The sequence below is a fragment of the Barbus barbus genome (assembly GCF_936440315.1).
Source record: "Barbus barbus genome assembly, chromosome: 29".
In the NCBI taxonomy this organism is placed as follows: Eukaryota; Metazoa; Chordata; class Actinopteri; order Cypriniformes; family Cyprinidae; genus Barbus; species Barbus barbus.
This window is the reverse complement of record NC_136757.1, coordinates 21811318-21837258: the sequence shown is the minus strand read 5'-3', so window position 1 is coordinate 21837258 and position 25941 is coordinate 21811318. Positions and strand designations below refer to the sequence as shown.

Below are 25941 nucleotides of genomic sequence, written 5' to 3'. Positions count from 1 at the left end.
GTGTAGATTAAGTTTGTGTTTTCTTCTTATCATTCGTTCAAACTTTGAAAATGCAAAGCTGTAAGGGTTCATTCGTCTGTCATTCCAAGGCTGAATAAGAAAAGTGGTTTGCAAGAGAGTTCTGTTTTCTAGACTCTGTGGTTTTGGAAACAGCCTCAGTGCCGATGTGATGCTAGGCGCTTCAGAAGAGGCTTGTCATAGACCCAGCATTCACCGTCCTCGTGAAACAGCTGCAGGGAAACAAACAAATCATTCTTTAAATAATCATTGTTCTGAAAGGAAGACAGATCATTTAATCAGATTCATGTGAATCTGTCAATCAAGATGATCAAAGGTATTTTACATTATGTAAGCTCTGATATCTTCAGAGAACATTTCAGCAAAATAGTTCCTGCTAAAAAGAATACTCAGATCTGATGTCACTATTCATATTCAACATCTTTCTGTCTTCCTTCAAAGTCCTTCAGATATAATATATTTGTATGCATTTAGACCCATTTATTCTGTGTGAGAAAAATATTATATATGATCTTAATATATAATTATGATACTTAAAAAGGTTTCTCATTATTTTTAAATATATAATTAAAAAAAGATTTCAGAATACCACACAATTTTAAATATTGTTCTGATATTCTAGTCACAAATCAATCTATCCATCTTTTAAAAGCTTTTACTGACATTGTAACACAGCCCAAATTAATTGCAATATAAAATATTTTGTAATATATAAACTAGTGCTGTCAAATGATTAATCGCATACAAAATTAAAGTTTTTGTTTGCATAATATATGTGCGTGTTCTGTGTATATTTATTATGTATATATAAATACACACACAGTATATCTTTTGAAAATATTTACATGTCTATATTTATATTCATATAATTTATATTATAAATAAATATATTTAATATATAAACAACATTTTTCTGATATATATACATGCATGTGTGTATTTACTGTATATATGCATAATAAATATACACAGCACACATACATATATTATGTAAATTAAAACTTTTATTTTGGATGTGATTAATCGCGATCAATCGTTTGACAAACTCATAACTGTAAATGAGGCCAACAGCCTCATAGTTTGAATAGAGCTCAGTAGTATGATTCAAGATGTGAACTGAATGTTCATTTATGAAATATTTTGGCTAATATACTTATGCTTTCAGAGTTGAACACATTTTACAATGTTTAAATCCATTTCCCAGATTTTGCCCCAAAATCAGCTTAGAAAATGTGAAAAGAATCAGGAGATTTCATGCAGTCTGGCAATAACATTTAAGTCCAGATGGGTCTGCCAAATAATGGTATATGCTTTTATATTAAATACAGTTCTGTCTGATTGCTGAATTCAACATGAGTTGATTGGTTTGTGTAAAAGCTGAAATATGTTTGGTGAAAATCAATTTGCAACACTGTTGGGCACTTTAAATATCCAGCTATGTGCATCATGGGTAACATTCAGTTTAAGAACATGCTGCTTTTAAGCAACAAGAACCAATTAAGGACCATTTATCAGAGTCATATTTCGATCTCATTATTTCTCACAGCACATTTCCCCTCCACATGTGTGTGTACATAAGCACACTCACTCTCGTCTCCCACTGCATTTCATTCTCCTTCCTTTCTCTGGCCTCCGCCCTCTGTTTCTCCTCCAGCCTGTGTTTGGCGTCCGTCGCAGAATCAATGTCCTTCAGTTTCAGGTTCACGGTCACGTCCTTCCACAAACTGACAGCAGACAGAGAAATAACAACGGTCTGCATCAGATCATCTCACAGAGGTACCCAAGCAGAAAAAAAAAACATCACTTCAGCAGGTCCTCAGAGGAGCCGCCACAAAAATAACCAAGCCTTTTGAAGATCAGCAAATAAGTCAGGTGAAAACAAAACTAAATGCAGTGTGTTCCAAAAGTCAAAATGCTTGCATGTTGAATTGAAAAATGTCTGAGATTAAGTTGAAAATTTCTGTGTTTGTTTTGTCCATATTTTGCTTTGATACAAACAGCATTCAAGCTCTATGAGCTTCACAGGTTTGTGTACAACTTGATGATCGTGATTTAAGAATGAGACTCTTGAGCCTTAATGGAAGCAAGAACATCTGAGAGAACCTGAAATATTTATTTTTATTTAGACAATGTTATAAAAAAGCCTAAAACTGTTAGAAACTTTGTTTATATGCAGATTTAATGGAAATTTCAATGTGGATTTTCCAAATCACTTTCCAAACCTTCCCAGATTGAGTGGGAAGACAAGACACCTCATTCGGTAGTACAAATTAGATTTAAGAACCTGAAGAATTAGACTTCATTCTTAACCACACAAAATTCAAATGAGTTTTTAAGGATGGTTTCCCATGACTTGTCACAGAGTCAAGCCCAAGATTAAAAAGTGTGTATATCTACACTATAGCTTAAGAGAAAATGGATTTTGGAGATGTTTTGTGTTGCGGCAAATCCTGTTTTAGAGGCTCCAAGAAGTAGTCAACATTTAGAAAGCAGAGAAAAAAAAACAACTTGTCAGACCCACACACCTTCTGGATTCATATTCCAACTGGTCCTCCAATTTCCGCACTTTCTTCTTAATAATGCCAATTTTCTTTGTGTCAATGAATACTGCATTTTCCTGGGTAGAAGACAAATATGTTGTTTCATTTTTTCTTGAAGGTACTTCCTTTTCTTGTTTTCTATGGTACAAACTTACCCCGGTAGCCAATTTAGAATACATAACACCATTCCACTCTCCCTCTATGGAGCAGAATGACTTCTTATCATTGGGAGCACTAATAAAAAAGGACAATATTATGAGGATTTTATTAGATATTTTCAATAAACATGACAATAATCTTAATGCATTTGCATACAAATTCCTTATCATGAATTTATTGTAATAACTAAAGAAACCATGACAGTAGCGGTTATGACTGTCACTGAATTTAAGGGAAAGTACCACTTTGACTTACAAAATCTCAGCAGTTATCCTGTGCTTCTTTCCTCCATAGAATGGTTTGGTGTGGAAAACTATATTGGCACTGTAGCCAGATTTGGAACAGGAAATATTGCACTCTCCACCCAGCTCAACCCATGGAACAGTGAGGATTGACCTATTGGAGCACAGTGAGATGGATGGGATGCTCTGCCCACTTCCGCTCTAGAAATCTAAACATCTAAAATACATCAGTGTGATAAAACAGAACAATGCTTACCTTCCGTAGCCATTGGGAAAAGTAAGAATATAGTGCTCGTCATATTCAAGACAAGACACACAACCTATGGGAAACAGGAGAGGACAGTTGAGCACTGCAATAGCACTAATGTGTATTAAATCACTACTTAACAACGTCCTCGACTACCTTGACCAATATTATGGACACCAATTGACATTCCAAGGAACTTTGATTTCGTCCAGATGTGGGCGTTGAACTGGATTTTTTTGCTGAAACACTCAGCATAAAACGCAGATACTGCAAAAGGACAAAGGTGTTGGAAAATGTCCATTTACCCAAAAATCACAACAGATTATTGCATTAACATAAAATTTAAATGAGTTTAATAAATAAGTTGCTAATTAAACAGATATTGTTTTTGTTGTACTTTTCAGTACCAGGTCATTTGTGGTAACTTGTAAATTGGATCTATTTTCTTCTACTGGTGGCTATGATAAATTAGTTAGGGATGAAGTTAGTATTAGTTCAGCACTTACTAGGTGGGTGGTGAGAAACCTGCTCGGCCACAAAAGACACACTGTTTTTGCTACTACACGGCACTGGCCCATCTGATACAGACTCCTAGAAAGACAGACAGTGAGCGAGGGAGAAGGAAACATATAATACAGGGAGCGGCAACAAATAAAATCTGTTAAGATAATGCAAACATTGGCTTTTTAGACCTTCAAACACACACTCACAGAAGCAGCAGGATCCTCTGTTTCGTAAGGCAGGTCCCAGTGACAGAAGAACACCTCGCCCAGAATGGGGTTGTAGGGCTTCTTGGCCACAGATCCTTTCCGACCAGCGTGAAAGGCTGAGAGGTACCACTTTACCACATACACCATGCGGTCCCTTGGATCCTGCTGCTCTGCAATACTGCAAAATGTGCCAATCGTGAGTTCATTAAAATGAACTGTTTGAACAAATCAACTTGTTAGAATGAATCACACTCCTATTTCAGAGAGCAAAGATATTCTGGCAGGACGTTTAATTATTTCCTCAGCTCATTTGGTTGCAACATTGGAACCAATTGCACAGTACACTGGAAACAGCTCAGTTGCTGTCTGGCAACTCAAAAATGTAGTCACGTTAGTACTAGCATTGCTACTTTTAAATACATCAATTATTACAGCGCTGCTGTAATCAGACATAAGAATGATAAGTCCATATGGTAGAACAGCTGTGAGATCTATAAAAAAGACAGGATGTGCATTACCTTACAAACAAATCCGGGTGTGCAAAGAAATCTGCATACATTTCCAGCAACGACCTCCGCTCCAAGATAAATGTCGGCAAGACGACCTGAGGATGACAAAGATGGATTAAAAGGTGGAAATTGTATGAAAAAATAGGTGAGAATGTAAAAAATAAGAGAAGGTTGTTTGTGTTTACCTTGGTGAGATCCATTCCCAGTCGCACTTGAGACAGCAGATGCATGATGACACTTTTGTGTTCTTCCACAGATTCACCCTCGCCGTCGTCATCTCTCTCATCATGACTGTCAAACTGATCTGAGAAAAACACACAGCAAACACTGAACATTAAAACCAACATATACACATATTGCTGGCCAAAAGTTACAAATAAATATGTGTTTAAATGTTTTTTAAAGAGGTTTCTTATGCTTACCAAGATTGCACTTATTTGAGCAAAAATCTAGTAAAATCAGTAATATTGTGATTTGGGGCTCAAGGGATTTTTCTTATTACCATCAATGCTAATCAGTTTTTGCTGCTTAAAGAAACTACGGTTTAAAAAAAAAATATTATGTATATGATTAAAAAACATATTCAGTAAGGATGCAAAATGTTCAAATGTGACAGTAAACACATTTATAATGTTACAAAAAATAAAATAAATGCTGTTCCTTAAACTTTCTATTAATCAAAGAATCCTGAAATCACCTTTTTAAAGAAAATATTAAGCATCAAAAACTGTTTTCAACATTGATAAGAACCATTAATAATTGAGCACCAAATCAACATATTAGAATGATTTCTGTAGAATCAAATTTCAGTTTTGCCTTCATAGGAATAAATGACATTTATTTACATCACAATATATTCAAACAGAAAACAGTTATTTTAAATTAGTAGCAGTATTTCACAATATTACTGTCTTTACTGTATTTAAAGAAATGCAACATTGGTGAACATTAGAGACTTTTTCAAAAACACTGAGAAATCTTATTTATTGTTAATAAATATTTATTATAATAAATATTAATTCTTCTAATTAATCTTAATTATTATACACTTTGTGAGTTTTTGCTTGCTGTTGGTGTCCAAACTTTTAAAAGTTTGTTAAATTCTAAATACAAAAAAAAAAAAAAATACACACTTCACTTTCAACACAAGCACCAAGCAAGAAGACACAACACAAACACAGTATTTGCTCTAATTCATTTTGAGAAATGTGCGTGTGTGTGTTTGTCTGTGAGTTTTGTGTACCTGCATCAGTGGTGCCGTTTGACATGGAGGAGTTGATTGACTCGTTGGTGTCTGGCCGTTTCAGGGCTGTGCTGTCTTCATTGTTCACAGCAGCGGTTCTGTTCGGACTGCAGAGACACAAGAACATCACAACAGCTTATTCCAGAATAAATTATGTGGCAATGGAAGATAGCGTTTGTGTGTGTGTTTTAATTAGGTCAGTGTGTGTGTTTCTTTTTGTTTGCAGAAAATAGTGCGTGGGAGTGTTTATATCTCTAAGCAGAACTGTTTTCACATTATGCAGTGTTAGTTAATGTGCGTGTGGGCAGGTGCTACTATAATTTACTTGTGCAGCAGTACTTCAGTGAGTTTTAATTATATAGATTCCGTACATTACTTACACTATTCTGTGTTTCAGGTGTGGTGTGTGTATGTTTAACTCACTCTATGCAGTGTTTTGGTGAGGTGCTGCTCTGATAAAACTCATCTGCATCGTAAAACTCGTCTTCACTGCTGGAATAGGAGAAGTCAGGGACAGTGTGGGGCGGTAAGTTCATGTGACTGGGTGAAGTCACGCTGCTGCTGGGAGCTGAAGGACCACTCCCTAAAACCACAGGAAGAAAATTAAACTAATAAATGTGAGAATAAATGCACGTGTGCTGAGGAACTATGACTAACCACATTCATTTAAGCAATACCATGGCCGTAAGTCATTGTAGTTCAGATATAGGTTGAGGTTGTGTGCTTTTGCAGAAGTGGTTGGCATATGGGCTTCAAATAAATAGCATGGTTTGTTAGAAAGGACATTAACCTCTTTAAAAATGCTAGTAATTTTTTACATAATTGTAGTTCAGAAATGTTAAGACAAAACAGAAAATGGCTCATGAGACAAAGCATGCATATTATTTTGATGCTGTCAGCCTAAAGCCTAAAAAATGTTATGTTTGGTTGTGTTGATAAGACCAAGATTGTTCAAATGCTCAAAGATGTCCAATTCAATCAGCCCTGCCTACAACGCAAGCACTTTCAGCATGAATATAAATGGAAACCCTGATTCACAGTCTGCACTTTTGAGCTCTTGACTGTGTTTTATGCGTAGTTTCCTGCACTGCTGTCCAGAGTGCTACCGATCGGCTGTGTTTTTGCTGAGCTCAGCTCTTCCTGCACTGCCTCAGAAGAAGCTGGACTCTCTGAGCTGAGGCCCTGTATCCAGCACTAATGACAGTCAGAGGAAAACAGACTGACTGCAGAGAGAACAGCTCTGCCTGCATCCCCACTGCAGCGGAATACTAGGGGAATACTGCTTCTGCTCACGTTAAAAAGAAGCATTAGTTGAATGAGAAGTAAGTTAACTTCATCCTAAATACAGTGTTTTCTTTCAAAAACACTTTAGCTTCATTCTAAGATTAGATTAAATCTAATGGGAATTTGCTGATTAGAATACAAGCATCTGCATGAATAGAATAAATACAAATACATAACATGCACACGTATGATAGGATAAAAATGTAACAGAAAAAAAAAATATTCGAAAATATTAATCCATATTAAAAGTGATTTAAAATGTAACATTTTACACACGTCACATTTTAAAATGGATTAATATGTTCTAACATGTACTTTTTTCTTTTATATTTGTATATAAACATACATTTAAATTTGATACAAATATGTATATATAAAATTAAACAAGAAAATACAAGACATAAAAAACATATGTAATTAATTATAAAATTAATATGTATTATAAAATGTTGAAATATTTTAATATGTGACCCTGGACCGCAAAACCAGTCATAAGGGTAAATTGTTCAAAATTGAGATTTATACATCATCTGAAAGCTGAATAAATAAGATCTCCATTGATGTATGGTTTGTTAGGATAGGACAATATTTGGCCGAGATACAACTATTTGAAAATCTGGAATCTGAGGGTGCAAAAAAAATCGAAATATTGAGAAAATCGCCTTTAAAGCTGTCCAAATGAAGTTCTTAGCAAAGCATATCACTAATCAAAAATTAAGTTTTGATATATTTACGGTAGGAAATTTATAAAATATCTTCATGGAACATGATCTTTACTTAATGTCCTAATGACTTTTGGCATAAAAGGAAAATCTATCATTTTGACCCACACAATGTATTCTTGGCTATTGCTACAAATATACCCGTGGTTTTGTGGTCCAGGGTCACATATACATACATATATGTATATGTATATATGGCTGTCTCATTGTTGATTCAAACCTGTGCTGTTGGGAGTGGGGGTCTGAAGGCTGCCCATCACCGTAACAACAGGGCCCACAGGTAAAGAAGAAGGCCTCTGTTCCATTTTACACACCTGAGCTCCATCTACGGAAGAACACACCCCCTTCATATGCCCTTGGCCCTGATATACGCACACAGAATTTGCAAACCAAATCTAACCTTTGAGTTTCCAAATCAAAAAGGGTTTCCAATGCCAAGAAGCCTTCAAAATGTGTAAAAATATATATAAAACATTATTAAAGAATAAAATGGAGAAAGAGAGAGATAGAGAGCTCACCTGTGGGTAGAGTGGTCTGCGTTGGCATGGCACTGACTACAGCGGTGTTGAGAGGGATAGGCTGGAATACCCCATCCACTGGGTTTATGGTGCTCTGCAGAGAACCACAGACATGATACAAAACACGGCTCTCACAGGAAAACACATTATAAATACACCCTGTCATTGAAGATTTCAGTCTCAATGCCCAACCAAACTCTCACAGAAATCTTCAGGGGAAACAAGGACTTGTGCTATACAGTTACTAAAACTGTTTAAAGGGATAGTTCACCCAATTATGACAATTCGGGCATTATTTAAACTAATGTTGTTCTAAACCTGTATGACTTTTTACTTCTATTGGTCATTCTTTGAAAGTATAATGAACTTTCATTTTAGAGTGGCCTGGATGCACTTTTTCCTTCTGTGTTCCACACTGATCTTGAACAACACAAGGGAGAGTAAATGATGAACTATCTCTTTAAGGTGCTAAAAAATAAAAAAAAACATTTGTAAGTGAAATACAGACATACTACATATATACTAATTTCTCAAGTTGACTTCAATACTCTGACTTCCTTCATGAAATAGTAAAACATTGTTATTTATTGTTAAAGACAACATGAAATCATGAAATTAACACTACCAGTAAAACTAGTTTTATCTACTAGGCTGCATTAAATTGATAGTCATATGTCAATAACATGTCATGTTATGCAAATTCCATGCATTGCCACTTTATGTTGTCTTTAACCATTTTACGTGTCCACATTCTTTCCACACAGAGAAACAGAAATAGTCAATGATGCTTTGATAATTAAGAAAAAGATTTGAAGTAAATCAGTGAATCAGATTCAGTGCTTTATAATACACTGTGTCCAAATGACCAACCTCTCAGCTGTGGCCCGTGTCCGTGACACTGAATTTCCTCAATATACAAAAATCACTGAGTCAATCTCTGCCTTATGGTAACCAAACACCAAGCATCTGTCAGTCGGCACAGACTCAGACCCAAGGCTATTATGACGACAAGATCAACACATAATCCTGTGTATCATACACTAAATAGGCAAGGCAGAGAGATAAATAATCTCTACCCAGCATGCACAGTGAAACATTGACGTCACAGGGCACAGCAGTGAGGTAACTTTACCTGAAAACACACAAGGGGGAAAAAAGGCATGCAGGGGAGTGAGTGAAATGAGTTTGGAGGGGCTTTTCTGCAAAAGAACTTGTTGTTCTGAATAATCCGTTTCTTTGTACCACAACAGAGGCTGCTGCTCTTAATTAAAAGCCAATTGGAGCAATTAGAGCTCTGCAGTAAATACATAAACTCTAGAATGAGATTAAATCAAGAGGCAGAGACACTCAGGTCAGATTCAGAAGGAAGAAACTCAACATTTGGTTAAAGTCCCTAAATACTGTTTGCATTTTCAACATTTCATGTAAAAAAAAATCTGCTATAATGTGCATAAAACATTATATACAAATTTTAGATTTGGCGTTTTTAGCAATATTAATTTCAAACTAAACCAGACTGCGTGAAATATTAAATGCAGTTGATGATTACGTCACTTCAGCACTAGCCTTGACGGTTATTGACCCAATGAGAGCCCCTGGGTACGTCGTAATAGATCCGTATGCATTTGTCCTACATGGTTTAATAGCATGTATGACAATGGAAAATCGATGATTACGCTGCGTGTTTCATGTTTGCAGGGTTGAAGCAGTTTGGTTCAATCACAATGTCGGAAAGAAGTATTGAGGTTTAAATTTGTTGAAAATCATGACCACAGGAAAGGATAGGCCCAGAATTACCCGACACGTAGTGTAAGAAAGAATGAAAGCAGAGAAAAAAAAAAAAGAGAGAGAGATGTAGACGTGGTGGGCAGAGCCCTCCGATCAAGGTCATGCACATCTTGGTTCAGTTTTATTGAAGTGAAAATGTGATTTCAGTGGAAGAGAGAACAGTAGCACCGTTTGATTTAGACTAGTTCATTGCTAAGGAATGTCAAAACTTACTATCAGTCCGTTTGAGTGTTGCTGTTCGTTACTTTGATCCTTCAAATTTTAAAAAAGAAAACACAAATTGAGAAATAAGGCAACTCCACAGTTGGGAGTAAGCAAAAAAAAGATGCAAATGGTCTCTGCTTTTATTTAAAAGCAATAACAATTGTCACTCAAGGTATTTTAACCTACTGAATCTCTCAGACTATGTTCACACAGTCAGTATTTGGGATTGTAAACCGTTTTTACTAATAGGTCCACATTCATAGTAAGACTTACAGGAGTTTGATACAATGTTTTTTGATAAACAAGTCCAATCAAGATCAAAATTTTAGGTCAATGTAAGCATAACCATGCTTATCACTGTAAAACAAGCCAGACAACTATATCCTGCTGCTGTGTGAACATGGCCTTAGTGTAGGAGAATCACCTCTCCAAACCATTAATATGGTACCTGCTGGAATGTTCACAAGTCGGCCAAAATAAATATTAACAGGGTTATGGAAAATTACAGGTTGGGTTGCACAAGACACATAAATATTAACACAGTGGGCAGACAAAACACAGGTGCATACACATTCTGAGCTTGAGAGACAAGAGTTTTACCTTGGCAATCTGTAGTAGTACGATACAGTGTTTGATGGATTCTACCATACTCTAAAAAACAAAAAAAAGACCAGAAAAAACAAAAACAAGTAATGAAAATGCATTCCACTACCAAAATTAGATCCAAAATGCATTAAGAGGGTGAAGGTGCAGACGCTCTTACACAAGTCGTGTCCTTCAGGTTCTCGATTTTCTGTGAATAGGACAATGAAAAAGATGACAAGGGACAGTTTCAGTTAAAATTGTGAAATGCTCTTGGATTAAAAACAAGATGCACCTTTACAAAACCTAAAAAAAAGCAGAAATGAAAACCTGAGACCAAATGTCTCACGAGTTTCATCGCCTAAAATAGGCTTAAACTGTGACTCTCTTTAAAATCTTGGCTTCAAATTTGGTCACTTCAAAACATTTTCATTTTATGAGAGCTCACAGACCTCCCCACCCCTTCCATCTTCCAGTCAATTTACAATCATTTAGTGCCTCATTAGAAAATATAGCAAATATCTTGATTTATTTATTCGGTAACACTTTACAATAAGGTTTATTAGTTAACATTAGTAAACTAGATAAGTCAATATGAACTAAGAATGAAACACATTTCTAAAGCATTTATTAATCTTAGTTAATGTTAATTTCAGCATTTACTAATGCATTATTAAAATCACAAGTTGTGGTTGTTAACATTAGTTAATGCACTGTGAACTAACATGAACAATGAACAAGTGTATTTTTATTAACTAACATTAACAAACATGAATAAATAGTGTAATAAATGTATTGTTCATTCATGTTAGTTAATACATTACCTAATGTTAAAAAATGACACTTTATTGTAAAGTGTTACCATTTACGCTTAATCATGAAAATATATTAATGTCTTTTAAACTTCATAATATATTGCCTGAAAATGGGCAAACCTTTCTTAGCATTTCCAGTTAACAAGTAACAATTTAACTTGCCATCTAAAACAAGATATCATAATAATGCACTGCATTTTGATCAGGCATGCCTTTACTCTGGCTTTTATTTGGAAGGTGGGATGTCCTTCAATAGAGATGCCATATTGGGTGTTCCTGTTACTCACAGTTATTGTAATAAAAGTGGACTGTCTCTGCCATATACTGTGCCTGGCAGAAAGATAGACTGATAGACAATGCACCTCTGGTGACAAATAAAAATGATCATGTCTTACTCTGCGCGACTCATCTTCCTTGCAGTCTTTAATCTTTTCATCGAAGAGCTATAGGATGCAACAAAAGCAGGAATTAAACAGCAATGTATGAGAAAAATGATATTTCAACTCAAAACACAAGGCAATTTTGAGTCACAATGAGGTCCTATGATAAAAAAGCCTTACTTTTAACTGGTCAATCAAAATCTGCAAATACGCATCAGCTTCAGCTAGCTTCTTGTCGAAGTCCTGAACGCTGGGAACGAATCCTGTTTCTGTCTCCTGCAATTGAAAGTGAGAGGGATCAGTTTCAGTCCTTCTACAGCGTATAAAAGCTTTCATGGTGTCCTAAGCTCAGTCATGTTCTGCTTTCGAGAGGAACTGAGCAGAACTGCCCTCTGCCTGTTCACATTTCTCTCTAACAGCTTTAACTGAATTACAGAATTAGACAACAGGCATAAACAGAGATCAGATCATGAGAGGGACTGACACTGAACTGAACTGTAGAATAAAGGGTACAGGCTGTGACTGGTTATTGAAGGAAAAAAAAAAAAAAGTCTTCCAATGCACATCAAACACTGCAACGAATAGGGTTTGTTTCTAGGACACGAGGCCAGGCGAGGCCAGGTGATCATTATCTTGTGTTATAATATTTCTGAGCCTTTCTATGTAACCGAGTCAAACAATACTAGGTTGAAAAAAAGGGAAACAAAAAATACTTCAGTTGTTTAAAATGATCAACAGACTTGTCATGACTGATATAATGCAGACCTGGACTTTAATGTTGATCATCATAACATAAAATTAACCAACAATTTTCATGGATTCATTTCAGCTTTACTTGCCAACTAACTAAATTAGACATTTTAAAAATAGGCTACATTTTTAAATAAATAAAAATATAAGAAAAAATGTAATAAATAAACAAACTGTCAATAGAATATATGCTCATTTTATTTATCACACAAACAAATAACTACTTTTACAGCACATGCTTTATGTTATGACACTTCTCTTATGAGGAGTGATGTCTTCCCTAAACTCATAACACACTCAAATTCGGAGAATTACACAAGCGAATTCACTAAAACCTTAAAACAGCTTCCTATAACTAGAACAAGATGTTAAAATATTATTACTTGTAACCTTAAGAAAGGCAAACCACAGTTCCTTCTTTTATATGCAGCATAACCACAAATACAACCTTAAGTTATTCCAGACCTCTTAGTTAAACTATCAGAATAAACACTAAAGCTAATAGCGGCTAGCCCAGGTGGTTTTGAGGAGTGAAGTTTAGATAGCACAGGCAATGTTGGCAGTAGCCTTAATAAGAGAGGTACTCCCTGGTCTGGGGGCCACTGTTGCGAGTTTTGGATCTTGCCGGACCTCATGAAAGACCTCACGGTGGAGATTGGCAAAACTGAACTGCATGGGCAAATGAAGAAAAGCCATGGGCAGCTAACTGTTGGTCAAAACGGTTAACATTATAAAAATAGGTCAAAGAGCAAATCCATTCAGAAATCAAAGGTTAAGTGGAATATCAGCATGAAACCGTGTGATTCATTGAGGCGACTGTGAACACATGTATGTAGACGCACAATAAAAGATATGAGAGATTTGCTGCTTTTAAATTAAACTAAAGTTCAAGCTCCACTCTAAAGGCATGGCCTGATTGTACTAATCTACAGGTTATTTGTACTTCTGACATCTTATAGGAATGCTTTTACAAAGCACTCAGTCCTTCTAAAACAAACTCCCTAAACAATGAAGGCAGTTAACAGCTGGAATGAAAGCCTGAAACATTGTAACAACTCATAACCCAATTTGCAAATGTATGTAACATTCTAAGCATTGCCACAAGAGCCACTATATCAGGCAGATGGTCAGTTTTCTCTTTCAAGCCAACTATACTCATTGCAATAGTTTAGTGGATACAAAATCATGTACTTCTAAACTGTTGGCATAGCAGCACATCAAAATAAATGGAAGGTATTTTTTATATATGTTAAGGGTTTGTTAGCATAACAATAATGCAAGAACGCAGGTAAAGTATGTTCAACAGACCGCTTACCTTGCCAAGCATTCATGCCAAGCATTGCTTTTACGTACCTTTTTTAATAGTGAAGTATGTTTCTGGCAAACTAGCATCCTAACAGTTATGCATCCTCTGCTCTTCTGTGTGACCATAACATTTAGCCAAAATATATTTAACAATGTTTTATGGTAAAAGTCTAGGTATGATCGTTATGGTGGATTTATTTATATAGTTATTTATTTATGTGCAATGGCTATATTCATGGCAACATTAACAGAATCATTTCAATACATAATTTACAATAATACATTTTCTGAAGAAGCAAAAACATACAAGTAACAACAATAGTACTAATAAAAATCATAAAGAATCTTTCAATTTAATCAATGATAAAACGTTTATATTAAAAAATCTTTAACAATAATACTGTAAAACAAAATAGAAATATGAGAACAGATGACTTTTAAACTATTATTTGAAACCATTTTTTTTTTTCAAGAACTGTGAAAATTACAAACAGTATTGTAACTATTCTTTATTTTATTCATTCTATTTTAAACAGAAGAAGGGTATAACCGCCCAATAAGCACATAAATAACCTCAGAGGGTAGTTCAGAAACTGACTTGAAATGTGTTAACAAATGAAATAAGCCGCACAATCTCCAGAAAAATAATAATTGTAACTCGTATTTACGACAACTCAAAAATCAACATAATATAAGGGACAATTTCTGGTTAAGGGACAATCAGATTTGTGATTTAACTGCTAATATAATGTTAATATATCTGGCATGCACTTTTATTGAAATACATATTCCCTGGGAATTGACCCACAATTCTCTAGTTAAGTATGCCTGGTCATGTCCTACAGGCACCATAAACATTTCACCTCCCAGCAACCAGATCTGCTATTTTGGCATGAACAAACTGCCAAAATACCTCTTAACAAGCATTTGCGACCCCCAAAAGAGCATTACATAATTATTTTATCCTGTGCCTGGCAGGGGAAAGCTGCGGCACGCTGAGAACTACATGGTAGCTGTTAACACACACCTGAACACACAAATTGTCCAGACAGGAAGCTGTTCCCATTGACTCACTCTTTCAGTCTGACTCATAGCAGAAAACATCCAACCACTGCAAGGAATATTTTAGCGTGAATCAACAAAACCACTTGGGGTGTATTGGCTATCGTTGTGTCTTTTTAGGAGACAAACCCACCAGTGACACATTTGAAAGGCAAACACACAAGTCTGACTCCAAGTCATGTGCTGTATTATGTCAGCACAGACCATACACACATGATGTGGCTGAGATTGCAAATCTCAAGTTAGTAGAAAAGTAACCTTCCCATCCTCTCTGTATTTGCACAAGAAAATGCTTTCCTACCTTCGTCAACACACATTCACACACCCACCTCTACCTGTCCACACTCACACACACACACACACACACACACACACAGCATGATTTAATGCATCAGTAAATCACAACAAAACAAAGATACTCACTCGACCCTTGCCACTGCAGGACATGCCTCCACAAATCTGACTCTCACTCACAGAAACACTTTCAGTATTAGTCCGCACACCCTTTCCTGTAAGTTCTCCCTCTAAAGGAGGGGAGAATAAGGTGAACAAATACCTATTGGCTTGCTGGCTGATTCAGAGCCATTCTATAAACCACTCTTGACCAGGAAGAGTAGACTTCCTCAAAAGAAAAAAAAAAGAAGTCGAAGTAGCATAAGCTTTACAGACTGTAGGAAACAAAATAGAGTGCTGTGATTGGATCTGTCATCTGCTGCACAGTAGTGCCTGGCTGAATAAGCAAAGCTGTGATTGGCTGCCAGAGATCATGTGACCGGATAGCTGCGCACACTCAGGTACATGCAGTTACAAGTCAGCAGTTTTTTTTTTGTTTTGTTTTTTAAAGACACAGAGCTAAGGTAGAGAAGGAACAGAGAGATCTTTGAGAGGACAGGAGGAGGGGAAGAAAATAAGCTTCAAAAACTATTTTATTTACATTATTGCATTATTTACAAGATGGGGAAAAAACAACAACTATAAAGCTGCATGCTTTTTTTGGCCTGTCCTGGTTTCCTCCTTTGGTATGGAGCAGGTGGGCATGTTTAATGCATTCAATTCCCTCAGAGCTCCTCTTCAGGCCTTTTTTTGTAGTTTTTAGATCATTAAAAAAGCAAATCTTACACAAGCTCTAATTAAAAACACATTATACTTTCCTAATGATAGCCACATGGAATGGAAGACACATTTCTCTATTTTAGGAAAATAACATTTCTTAAACTGACTTTGCCATCACAAAAGATTTGAAAAGGTTTGATAAATGCCATTTTCTTTTCTGTGTTGAGGTATTTTCCATTGAAATAGAAAGTGTGGCACATATTAATAAATAAATAAATAAATAAATAAATAAATAATTTTATAATACAATCTTGAGCAACTCAATGGATTACACCTTGGACAATAATAAAAGACAAAATGAATAAATTGTAGCCACCTAGTTAGAATTGAAATAAATAACTTTTACTATACATTTTAGGTACATGTACATTTTAGGAGTACAGCATATAGCACATTGACAACCTCAAAAAATACGTAAAAAAAAAAAAAAAAAAAATCACGAGGTCTTTAAGCATATTTTATTTTTCACCTCCCTGAGATCATAAATGTGGTATATGTGGCACTGATGTGGCTCTTACCCGCTGAAGGGTGTGGCGAAGAATCGTCCCCTCTAAGGCATGAATCCACTTCTCCCGCTCGTCTGCGTCACGGGCTGGGGGTGGGGGGACATCCAAAAACACATCCATTAGTAATAAGCAGGCGGATTGCAAACACACGGCATGTGAAATGGAGAGTGGAGAATGACCCTGCCGTGGAACTGTAAGGGTGACAGTGGTAACTACAGCTCTATTGTCCTATCCAGTTTTCCTTAATGAAAACAGGCAGAGTTTCACGAAGACACGACAGGGTTGTGGCTTAAGTTAAACAGGAACACACACAAATGAAAGCCTCTGCCCTTGTGTAAATACGAACGGTAAATAACACTCATGACAGAGTTTCCTGTAGAAAAGAGGGATGAAATTTCAGAAAAGCCAAGGTGTAACTAAAAACAGCTTCTGCGCTTCAAAAGATCTATAAATCAAGCATAAAACTATAAAGCCTACAGCATAAAATACAAGTAGGAGTTTCTAACTGTCAGGTCAACAAATGTATGTACGCCTGAAGAGATAGTTGATGTGAAATAAAATTCTGTCATTGTTTACCCATGCACCCTCATGTTGTTCAAAGCTCGATTTGATTCATTCCATTGAACTTTCTTGTTCACGTTTACACACAATCAAACCTGATACTCACACAAGAATAAGATTTATGAGCTTCAGTGAAGGAGATGGTTTTCAGTAAATAATGACTTCTGTTTGATTTTCATGATGAACTTAAAATATAGAGCAAAAGCTGTACAGACCACTTTTATGGTGCTTTTTTGAGCTTTAGAGCCACCGTTCACCATCCACTTTCACTGTATGTAAAAGAGAAGCATGAGCATTCCTCAAAACATCTATTTTTGGGCTCCACAGAAAAAAAGAAAATCCTAAAGCATCAAATGACATGAGGTAAATCATCAGTAGTACTATATGTAGTTCACAACAAGGGGCGAATCAAACCTCTAAGGCTTCATTTGATTTGATGTTTGGCCTAAGAAGCTCATAAAATGTATAGATATTAGTCTAAGTCTTCATCTCTTTCACAAATAGCCATCAGTCATGCATTTAATTATTTCCTATGGGAACTGATGAGAAACAGCACTCCAAACATAACATATAGCTGACACTTCAATGGATGAAGGTGCAAAGCTCAGCAGAAAATCTAAGAGCTTTCAGAAGCACAAAAAAGATCTGACACATTCAATTACCATTTCTGTAACAAATTCAAAAACAGCTGAATAACTCAATGACTGCATGTTGAGGTGACCTTATAGATGATAGAACAACCTTGAGATACAGCAACATTATACATACACAGAATCAGTTAATAATCAATACACATTAACCAGAAATAACAAAAACACAACTGATTTAATATCTTCAAGAAAAGAACTTGTAATCCTCTTTACCTGCTGATAAAATGCAGCAGCGTCAGCGTTCGCACAGAACCACCAAAGCCATCCCACATCTATGGAACATGCTTGAAATCAATGTCCCAGATCCGTGTAAGTCACCGTCCAAAACAAACATGGTCCCTCCCTGCGTTACTGGCACCGGAGCAGAGATCACATGACGCATGAAGACAGGCTACCTCCACTTGCTAGCCAATGACATTTCACAAGGTGCGGTAGTAGAGTTGATTACAAAACACTGCACTTGTCCGTTATTTGGCAACGAGGACAAACTAACATTGACCTAAAGACTGCAGCAACAGCAAAACCCTGAGTACAATATGAAATCAAAAATATTTTCATTATTATTATTAATAATAATAGCAATAAGTCATACATTTATAATATATTTAATAATATAATTTAAATTATAAACAATGTAATGCAAATATCATCAAAGAAATGGACACTAAAATTGCTGTCTACTTGAACTGAATGTTCTTTGAGCAAATGCGTGAGCGCTAACTTATTTTACTACCTATTTTGCACTCCTCCCCATCACTACCCTATATACTGAAAGAAAGGTGGAGTGTGTCTCTGGAGAGCAATGGCGGACTTCAGCGTGGAACGAGGGCAATGTGCCCTTCTAACGACACCCCAGCAGTATGCAAGAGAAAGAGAGAAACTCCAGCTCTCAAAAAGTCCTTTTAAACCTAGTGAACGTGAAAGACATTTCTGCAACACACTAGCAGCTGCTGTCACATAGCAGGGTGTTTTCACCAGACTTGCCACTAAGCTACTTCAAGATGTTAAAGGATGGTGAAGCAAACAGTAACAGTCGGAGGAGACAAAAGAATGTGTTAGGGGTGAAGTGATATTTAAAAAAAATCTGGCTGACACAAATAAGCAACTAATTATTTACATTGATATTAAAATTATATACACTAGTCAAGTAAAGTCAAGTCACCTTTATTTATATAGCGCTTTTAACAATACAGATTGTGTCAAAGCACTTAACAGTATCAAGTTGGAGGATAGCGTGTCAGTAATGTATACAAATAAGATTAAACACTCAATTTTCAGTTAAGGCATTTCATTATTGAGTTCAGAGATGTCATTGTCTAGCTCAGTTTAGTTTAAATAGTATCTGTGAAATCAAATTGACGATAATCACTAGAAATTAAGTACTACCATTCAAAGGTTTGTGGTCGTTAAGATTTTTTTTTTAGAAAGTTTATTTTTGAAGAACGTCTATTATGCTCAACAGGGCTACATTTATTTGATCAAAAATACAGTAAAAACATTAATATTGTGAAAAAATATGAAATTTTCTGCGGAATGTTTAGCAGCCATTACTCCAGTCTTCATTGTCACACGATCCTCCAAAAATAATTTTATGCTGATTTGGTGCTCATTTTTCTTATCGCTGAAAACGGAAATCTTTTGTAACAATGTAATAGCCTTTACTGTAATTTCTGATCAATTGAATGCATCTTGGCAGAATAGCATTCGTTTCTAAATTTTAATTACAAAAAACAAAAGCCTACCGACTCCAAATAAAATAAATACTAAAATAATTTTAAAAAATTTATCAAAACTGTTAGTCATCACAAGATTATAATGTACAGTATTAAAAATGAACATTCATTTTAAGACTTGCTTTTGACATATTATGACTTAAATAATTAGTATTTTAAACAAAATAATTTAAGTGACCATTCGATGATGGAAAATGTAATTTAAAATGTAAAAATAAGGGAAATATAATTAGATAAAAAAAACTGATATGGTACAGATTTATTGTGCATCCCTGGTGTGTGTCCATCTGTCCAGAAAATATAGTGAGCTGCCTTATATCTATAGTTTGGAACAGCCTTTGTATCAGGAAAGAGCTTTAAAATGCTGCTTAGCTCAGTAGGTTTTGGAAGAGAGCACACGTGTGTGTGTGTGTGTGTGTGTGCTCTCCTGCAGTCTCTCCTAAACTCACTGCAGCTTCCATGGGACTCCCTGCATCTTTCCACTGCCAGCTCTGTCCTGCAGAAACATGAGAGTTTGACGACAGAGAGAAAAGCACACACCAGTAGCTCACTCTTCCTCTATGCAACCGTTCCACGTCTTTTCTCCTTCTCTGTTATTTCTTTCCCCTCTGGAGCATGAATGTGAATGTTGATCCACTGCCAGCAGGAGCTCAGTGTCGGACACTGGAAGCTTTTAACTGCTTTTTTTGCAGTCAAGTGTCTGAGAGGAAGACAGGTAGAGGCTTTTAGAAAATAAAGGAGCTTTCAGGCCGGGCTGATATTGGGCCACAGAAGATTATTATGAATTATGGATGGTCCTCTAAATAGCAAGTACAGTTCCTCTGAGCCATCTCTGCGGCCGACATTGTGCGAACCTCTCCATATATACCCGTCTTGATCGGTCAAACTCATCTAATTCTCAAATGTATCTTGCTGAATGGGGAGGTTAACTATATTCTTACATTCACATGGTTACATTTACTGTCCTGCGAGTGTTTATTACACTATATTATCATTTAGCAAGAGCATTTCTAGAGCAAGGTTGTGTTGTTTCTACACTGTAACATCTTAACAGCACGTTGTTTGGTTTTAGCTCAGTGGGCAGCCTGCTATAATCCTGATGAGGTTTCATGTTGAAACAAGAAAAACAAAGCACAGTTTTGCTTAGGTTTAACCCGAACACATCTCACTTTATAAATCACCCCACCGTGCACTGACCACAAACACTGCAAAATCAGAACAATGTTATTAAGGTTTTAGCATTTCAAAGCCATATAAAAGATGCTGGATTTGTATGATACAGCATTAAGATGTTACAATTAAATCTCAAATCGATGATTCCATGAATTTGTTGATATCATCATCGATTAATAGACCGACATGCAAAAAACTGGTAATCTGTTCGAATAAAAGCCATTTGCAACAACACCAATGGAAACCGTAGAAGATCATACAAATGCAGCATCTTTTATAATAATTGTTTATAATCAATAACAAAAATAACCAAGAAATTTGATTACACACTACCGTTCAAAAGAAGTATCTTATATTCTCAAAATAAACCATTCTGAACCCAATATGGCACTATGTAACGCTAAATACTCTAAAAATAACAAAGATGCAAGCAAATTGTGCTGCAATTCCGGTCCATTGAGAGATCAGGAGGCACAAAACCATTTCCGCTGTGGGGTAAATGGCTCCTGCTGCTATGAGATATGAGAACTGATAGGATGAGTCCCTGAGGATCTCAAGAGGTGGATAGTATGAAAAGATTGTTGAAACCGAAGCCTGAGCTCCACACTCACACTCACTGAAATACACACATGCAAACGCACATCAGGAAATCTGACACGGCAGGTTGGGTTTGTTTTTTGTTTTTGTTTTTTAAAAGAGGTTTGGATTGGCATACCACGGCACAACTGTCACACGATACCAAAGAATGTCGGCAATGAATGAAAGTGAAAATTAATAAAGTTAAAAAATCTTCCTTCAATATATGCATGGAAGACTTATCACAGGATGGAATGAGCCTAAAACTATCACTGATAAATATAAAAGCCACAATCTTAACATACTCAACATAGTGCCACCAAGTGCGTATTTTCAAAACCTGTAACTCTTAGAGAAAGAATAAAGCCAACACAACCAGCCAACTTCAAGTGTAAATAAAAACAAAGCATGGTTGAAACTAATCATTAATGCAAACCGCAATGATAAACGGTCACGGCAGAAGACGCAATCAGACGAGTCCCAGCTGAGCGTGACCTTACCCTTCTTACTGTAAAGCCACAGCATACAGTGTCGGAACATAGCAGTGGATGAGGGCATGGGGAGTGTGAACGCACCCCCGGCAGGGCGGATGCCAGGGGGGGTGGAGGAGGATAGATGAGCCAGTGAGAGAAGGTGGAGGCTAGAGGCTAAAAACCTGGAGCTCAGCAGCCAGCAGCCTTGCGTAACTCTGCGGTGAGACTGTCTGTTCTACTCCGTTTCTCGAAGAGTTCTTCCAGCTCCGAGGAAATTCCTAGTAGAAATTCAACACGGATCCTGGAGAAAATCCGAGAGCCTCTGATCTCAATTCACAAAACTATGAAATCTGCAGATCGTCCCAGTCAGTGGTCGCAAGAGATAAGCCAGACAAATGCACCAGGCCTAATGCATGTTTAGATTGTCTGCGCGCAACTGATGCGAGTGAGTCGTGTTTGCATTAGAATGCTGAATGTTACTAACGTCATAATCCTCTTTAAAATCAAAATGAGAAAGAGCATGTGGGGGAGAATGAGTAAGCAAGAGCAAAAATAAACAGAGTGGAAAGAGGAGAGGAGGGATGAGCAGTATAGAGAGAGAGAGAGAGAGAGAGAGAGCGAGAGAGAGAGAGCGTGAGCAAGACAGACAGACCAGGTACACGTGAGCAGCCGGCTGATGGCCGCGCTATAAACACTGGCTAAAAGCATCACAGCAGGAGGTGCCAAAGAACAGAAGATGAGAGAGGAGAAGAACAAGACAAAAGCCCTAGAAGAACAAGAGAATAGAGACCTCACCCTGAAAATGGAAAGTCTTCTGGTCCACGGTAATGGTGAAAGTGCTGTCGTCCTCGTCATCGATTCCAATCACAGCTCCCTGCAAAAAAGGAACGCAGCAAAAGCCATTCAGACTGAGGGACACGTCATTCGCTCCCTCTCTCTTTTTATCTGTTCCTCTGCCCCACTCCCTTACGGACAGAGAGAGAGAGAGAGAGAAGGAAAGGGGTGGGAGAGAATGGGTGGAGTAAGAGAAAGAGAGGGGAACAAGGCAGAAAAGGGAGGAAAAAATGAAAAGAGAGAAAGGGGAAGGAGATGGAAATTGAGAAAGGAGGACGGAGAGAGAGAGTGAGGGGAAGAACTGCAGCACGTTCAGTAAGTATTACAGGGCCAGAGGAAAAACATGAGGTTATTAACTCTTTCATACCTAATGTACTACCACAGCAAATCCTGATCATTCAAAAATCTAAAATCATTTCTAACATCATAAAACATTTAAACAGAGCACTTTGAAAACACGCCATTGTTTTGAAGAAGAAAATGCTGAAAATCTAAAGGAAAACACTAAGCTTTCAAACACTAAGCCTTGAGAAAAATAAGCCAACGCCCTAAGCTCTTTTAAAGTCTGTCTTAAATTTACATTAACTGCTCACTGTCAGGCAATCTGGAGCTCAATTTCTTATTTACGATGTCATCAATTAAAGGTATGCAATACAAGGAGATACACAAAACTCTTTAATTAACACTTAATTGCAATTTAACTGCAGAGAAACTTCATCCATCTTCATTCTTTTGGCATAACAGAAATTATGAACATAAAACCTGGTGATAATAACTTTGACTGTCTTTAGGCTGTATTTAAGCATTAACTACAACTAAAATACTTACAATACCATGCTCCCTTTAACAAAATAACTCTACTCTGTATATTATAACAATTCTTCTCTGCTTTTAATTTGTACATATTTCATAACTGTCCTCTGCGTATTAAACTGAAGAGTGTGCCATCTGCTGGTGAAGAGTTTGCACAGCATTGCATTCAATAGGTGAAGCATTTCTATCACATCCTGAACCAGACACACATCTCTGAATAAACCGGGTTTGTACGAGGGTCTAATGATTACAGTGGAAACAAATCCTAATGCTAAACCATACAAAGAGCTTCTAATGTATTGCAGCAACAGTTTGAGAAGGGCTCTTTATTGTTTCACCATCACTGACTGTATACTAAGCAAGGACCACATAGAAATGTTTTACGAAATCTGATGTTGAAATGCTTGACAGTGCTGCACAAACCTGGACCTGAACTCGTAGTGGACTCCTAAGAGAAGATATTAGCCTCATTAATACATGCAGTCTACCTCTACTAAAATACAATGCATAAAGCATAAAATCATGTCACTTTTTAAAAATTCTTCATCTATACTATAATATCCTGATGACAGATTCTCAACAGCAGCTAGGGTTCACTTAATAGCATAATTAAACAAGAATAATAGCCAGAACAAGAACAGACATGAGTTAATCACTGAAATGATGGACTAGAAAAAAAAAATGGAGTAAGACCAGATTCAACTTAGTCCTGCTTTAACAATAAAGAAAGCTTCTTACCCGAAGTCGCACACAGCCTCTTCTAGAGCCACGCATCATCTTATCCTTGGACTGAAGAAAGAGACAGTGTGTTAAAGAAGGATTTTATCAAACCACCAACACAGGGCTGGAATACATTCAAGTCTCACTTTGCTGAAGAAAATGTTGGGTCTAAGATCATACATGTAACCAATTTGTATTTTGTATCATACAGTAGAAAAATGGTATGTGCACATGGTATGTAATGGTATCTGCACAATAGTAGTACTCTGGGAAATGAGACATTCAAAACAGAGCTATTAATATAAAACTATATACTCTCTCTCTCTCTCTCTCTCTATATATATATATATATATATATATATATATATATGTGTGTGTGTGTGTGTATGTGTGTGTATACAGTACATAAATACAGTATATGTGCGTGTCATTATAATATATATAATAAAAAATTAGTTGTATACTCTGTGTGAATGTATACATGTATGTATTTACATCTCCGTTTGACAGTTTCAGTTGTTGGATCATATGCAGTATTAGCGAGACAGTAAACCAAGATAATCAGAGATAAGAGTTCATTTTTACCTGTTTAACCCTGTGTCAATAAACAAATTACTGGCTAAAAAATTATATGGCTTATATGTAACGTTAGACATTAACAAACCTGAGAGCTCTAGCTTGTGGATGATTTACTGACAGCAACTGCAGCTCTTAGCTTAGCTATTTATCTTGTGTTTGAACATTATAAAGCTTTCCGGATGAAGTCTGAAAGCTATAAATGTGCGTTAAGACATTTAATATCCTGCAGCTAACGCATCCAAAACAGCGGTGACATGTGGTCGCCTCCACCCTTCAAATTTTGCAAACTAAACTACACTACTGTAAGCATTTTTTCCAAGGGAGGTGGCCTTCCTGCTGGCAACACATCAGGTCTAGCTGCTCATTGGCTAACGGCTTCCCCAGCAAAGCCCGGATTGGCTGAAGTCACGGTCACTCGAGCTAAGCCCCGCCCCAACCAGCTGAGATTCCCAACTCTTGACAGGCCTGCGAGTGCTCGTATCCTTCCTAACATTAAACGATTGTGGAACAGGCCACTAAGCGATCAGCCCTCTCTCATATCACGTAGCCATGCAAGAAAAACTTACAGTATAATATGAGAGCAACCCGGCGTTATAGTCCAGTACGAACCAGCGGTACTGCCACCCCTTCATGACGTTAGTCCATTTGCTCAGCGGCCCCTCCATGATGGACGCCATTTTTAGACTTTGCCTGAGTGCTCGCGGGGAGGAGCGCGCGGCGAGAAAAACCATGCGTCTGACGTCACGTGCTGAACTATGCCTTGCTTTATAGAAGGATGACTTCTGGCTCTGGAAGTAATAATAACTTCAATCTTACATATGTGCAAGATGGCATGGTGAAAGTCAAAGAGAATGAACTCCCAACTAGGCTATGCATATACGCATATGTTCAGAAATGTAATAAATTGGAAACTCTGGAGATTTTGGAAGAAATAGCCTACTGTCTAAAAATAACATAGTTGTGATATCTTACATGATATATGCAGCTGAATGTGTTATAGATGCTTGGGTAGTCTTGTTATTTTTGTTTATAAAATCAGTTTTTGTTTTTGAATATATAGTCTTTTTTAGTGAAAAGGCTGACAATTATTTGTCTGTGCACATATTAATATATTATAGGTTTCATTAATATA

General features: G+C 36.7%; 1 protein-coding gene across 6 annotated transcripts; it reads right to left on the bottom strand.

Moving 5' to 3' along the window:
• On the bottom strand, positions 1-25540 carry osbpl9 (oxysterol binding protein-like 9; the record flags this gene model as incomplete). Of its 6 annotated transcripts, none has more annotated exons than XM_079384637.1 (24): positions 1-230; positions 1607-1742; positions 2544-2635; positions 2714-2792; positions 2973-3113; positions 3216-3279; positions 3363-3473; positions 3713-3797; positions 3917-4094; positions 4435-4520; positions 4611-4729; positions 5669-5775; positions 6092-6251; positions 7895-7999; positions 8193-8286; positions 10194-10232; positions 10785-10835; positions 10948-10977; positions 11977-12024; positions 12142-12237; positions 16710-16783; positions 22659-22737; positions 24249-24299; positions 25376-25505. In XM_079384637.1, the coding sequence occupies 24 exons, from the start codon at positions 25484-25486 to the stop codon at positions 156-158; spliced, it is 2211 nt and encodes a 736-aa protein (XP_079240763.1). In that variant the 3' UTR covers positions 1-155. The 6 variants fall into 6 exon arrangements, with proteins under 6 accessions (XP_079240763.1, XP_079240765.1, XP_079240766.1 ...); XM_079384639.1 differs by having other exon boundaries at positions 24895-25475; XM_079384640.1 differs by having other exon boundaries at positions 25419-25428.
• Positions 25541-25941: the final 401 nt, after the last annotated feature.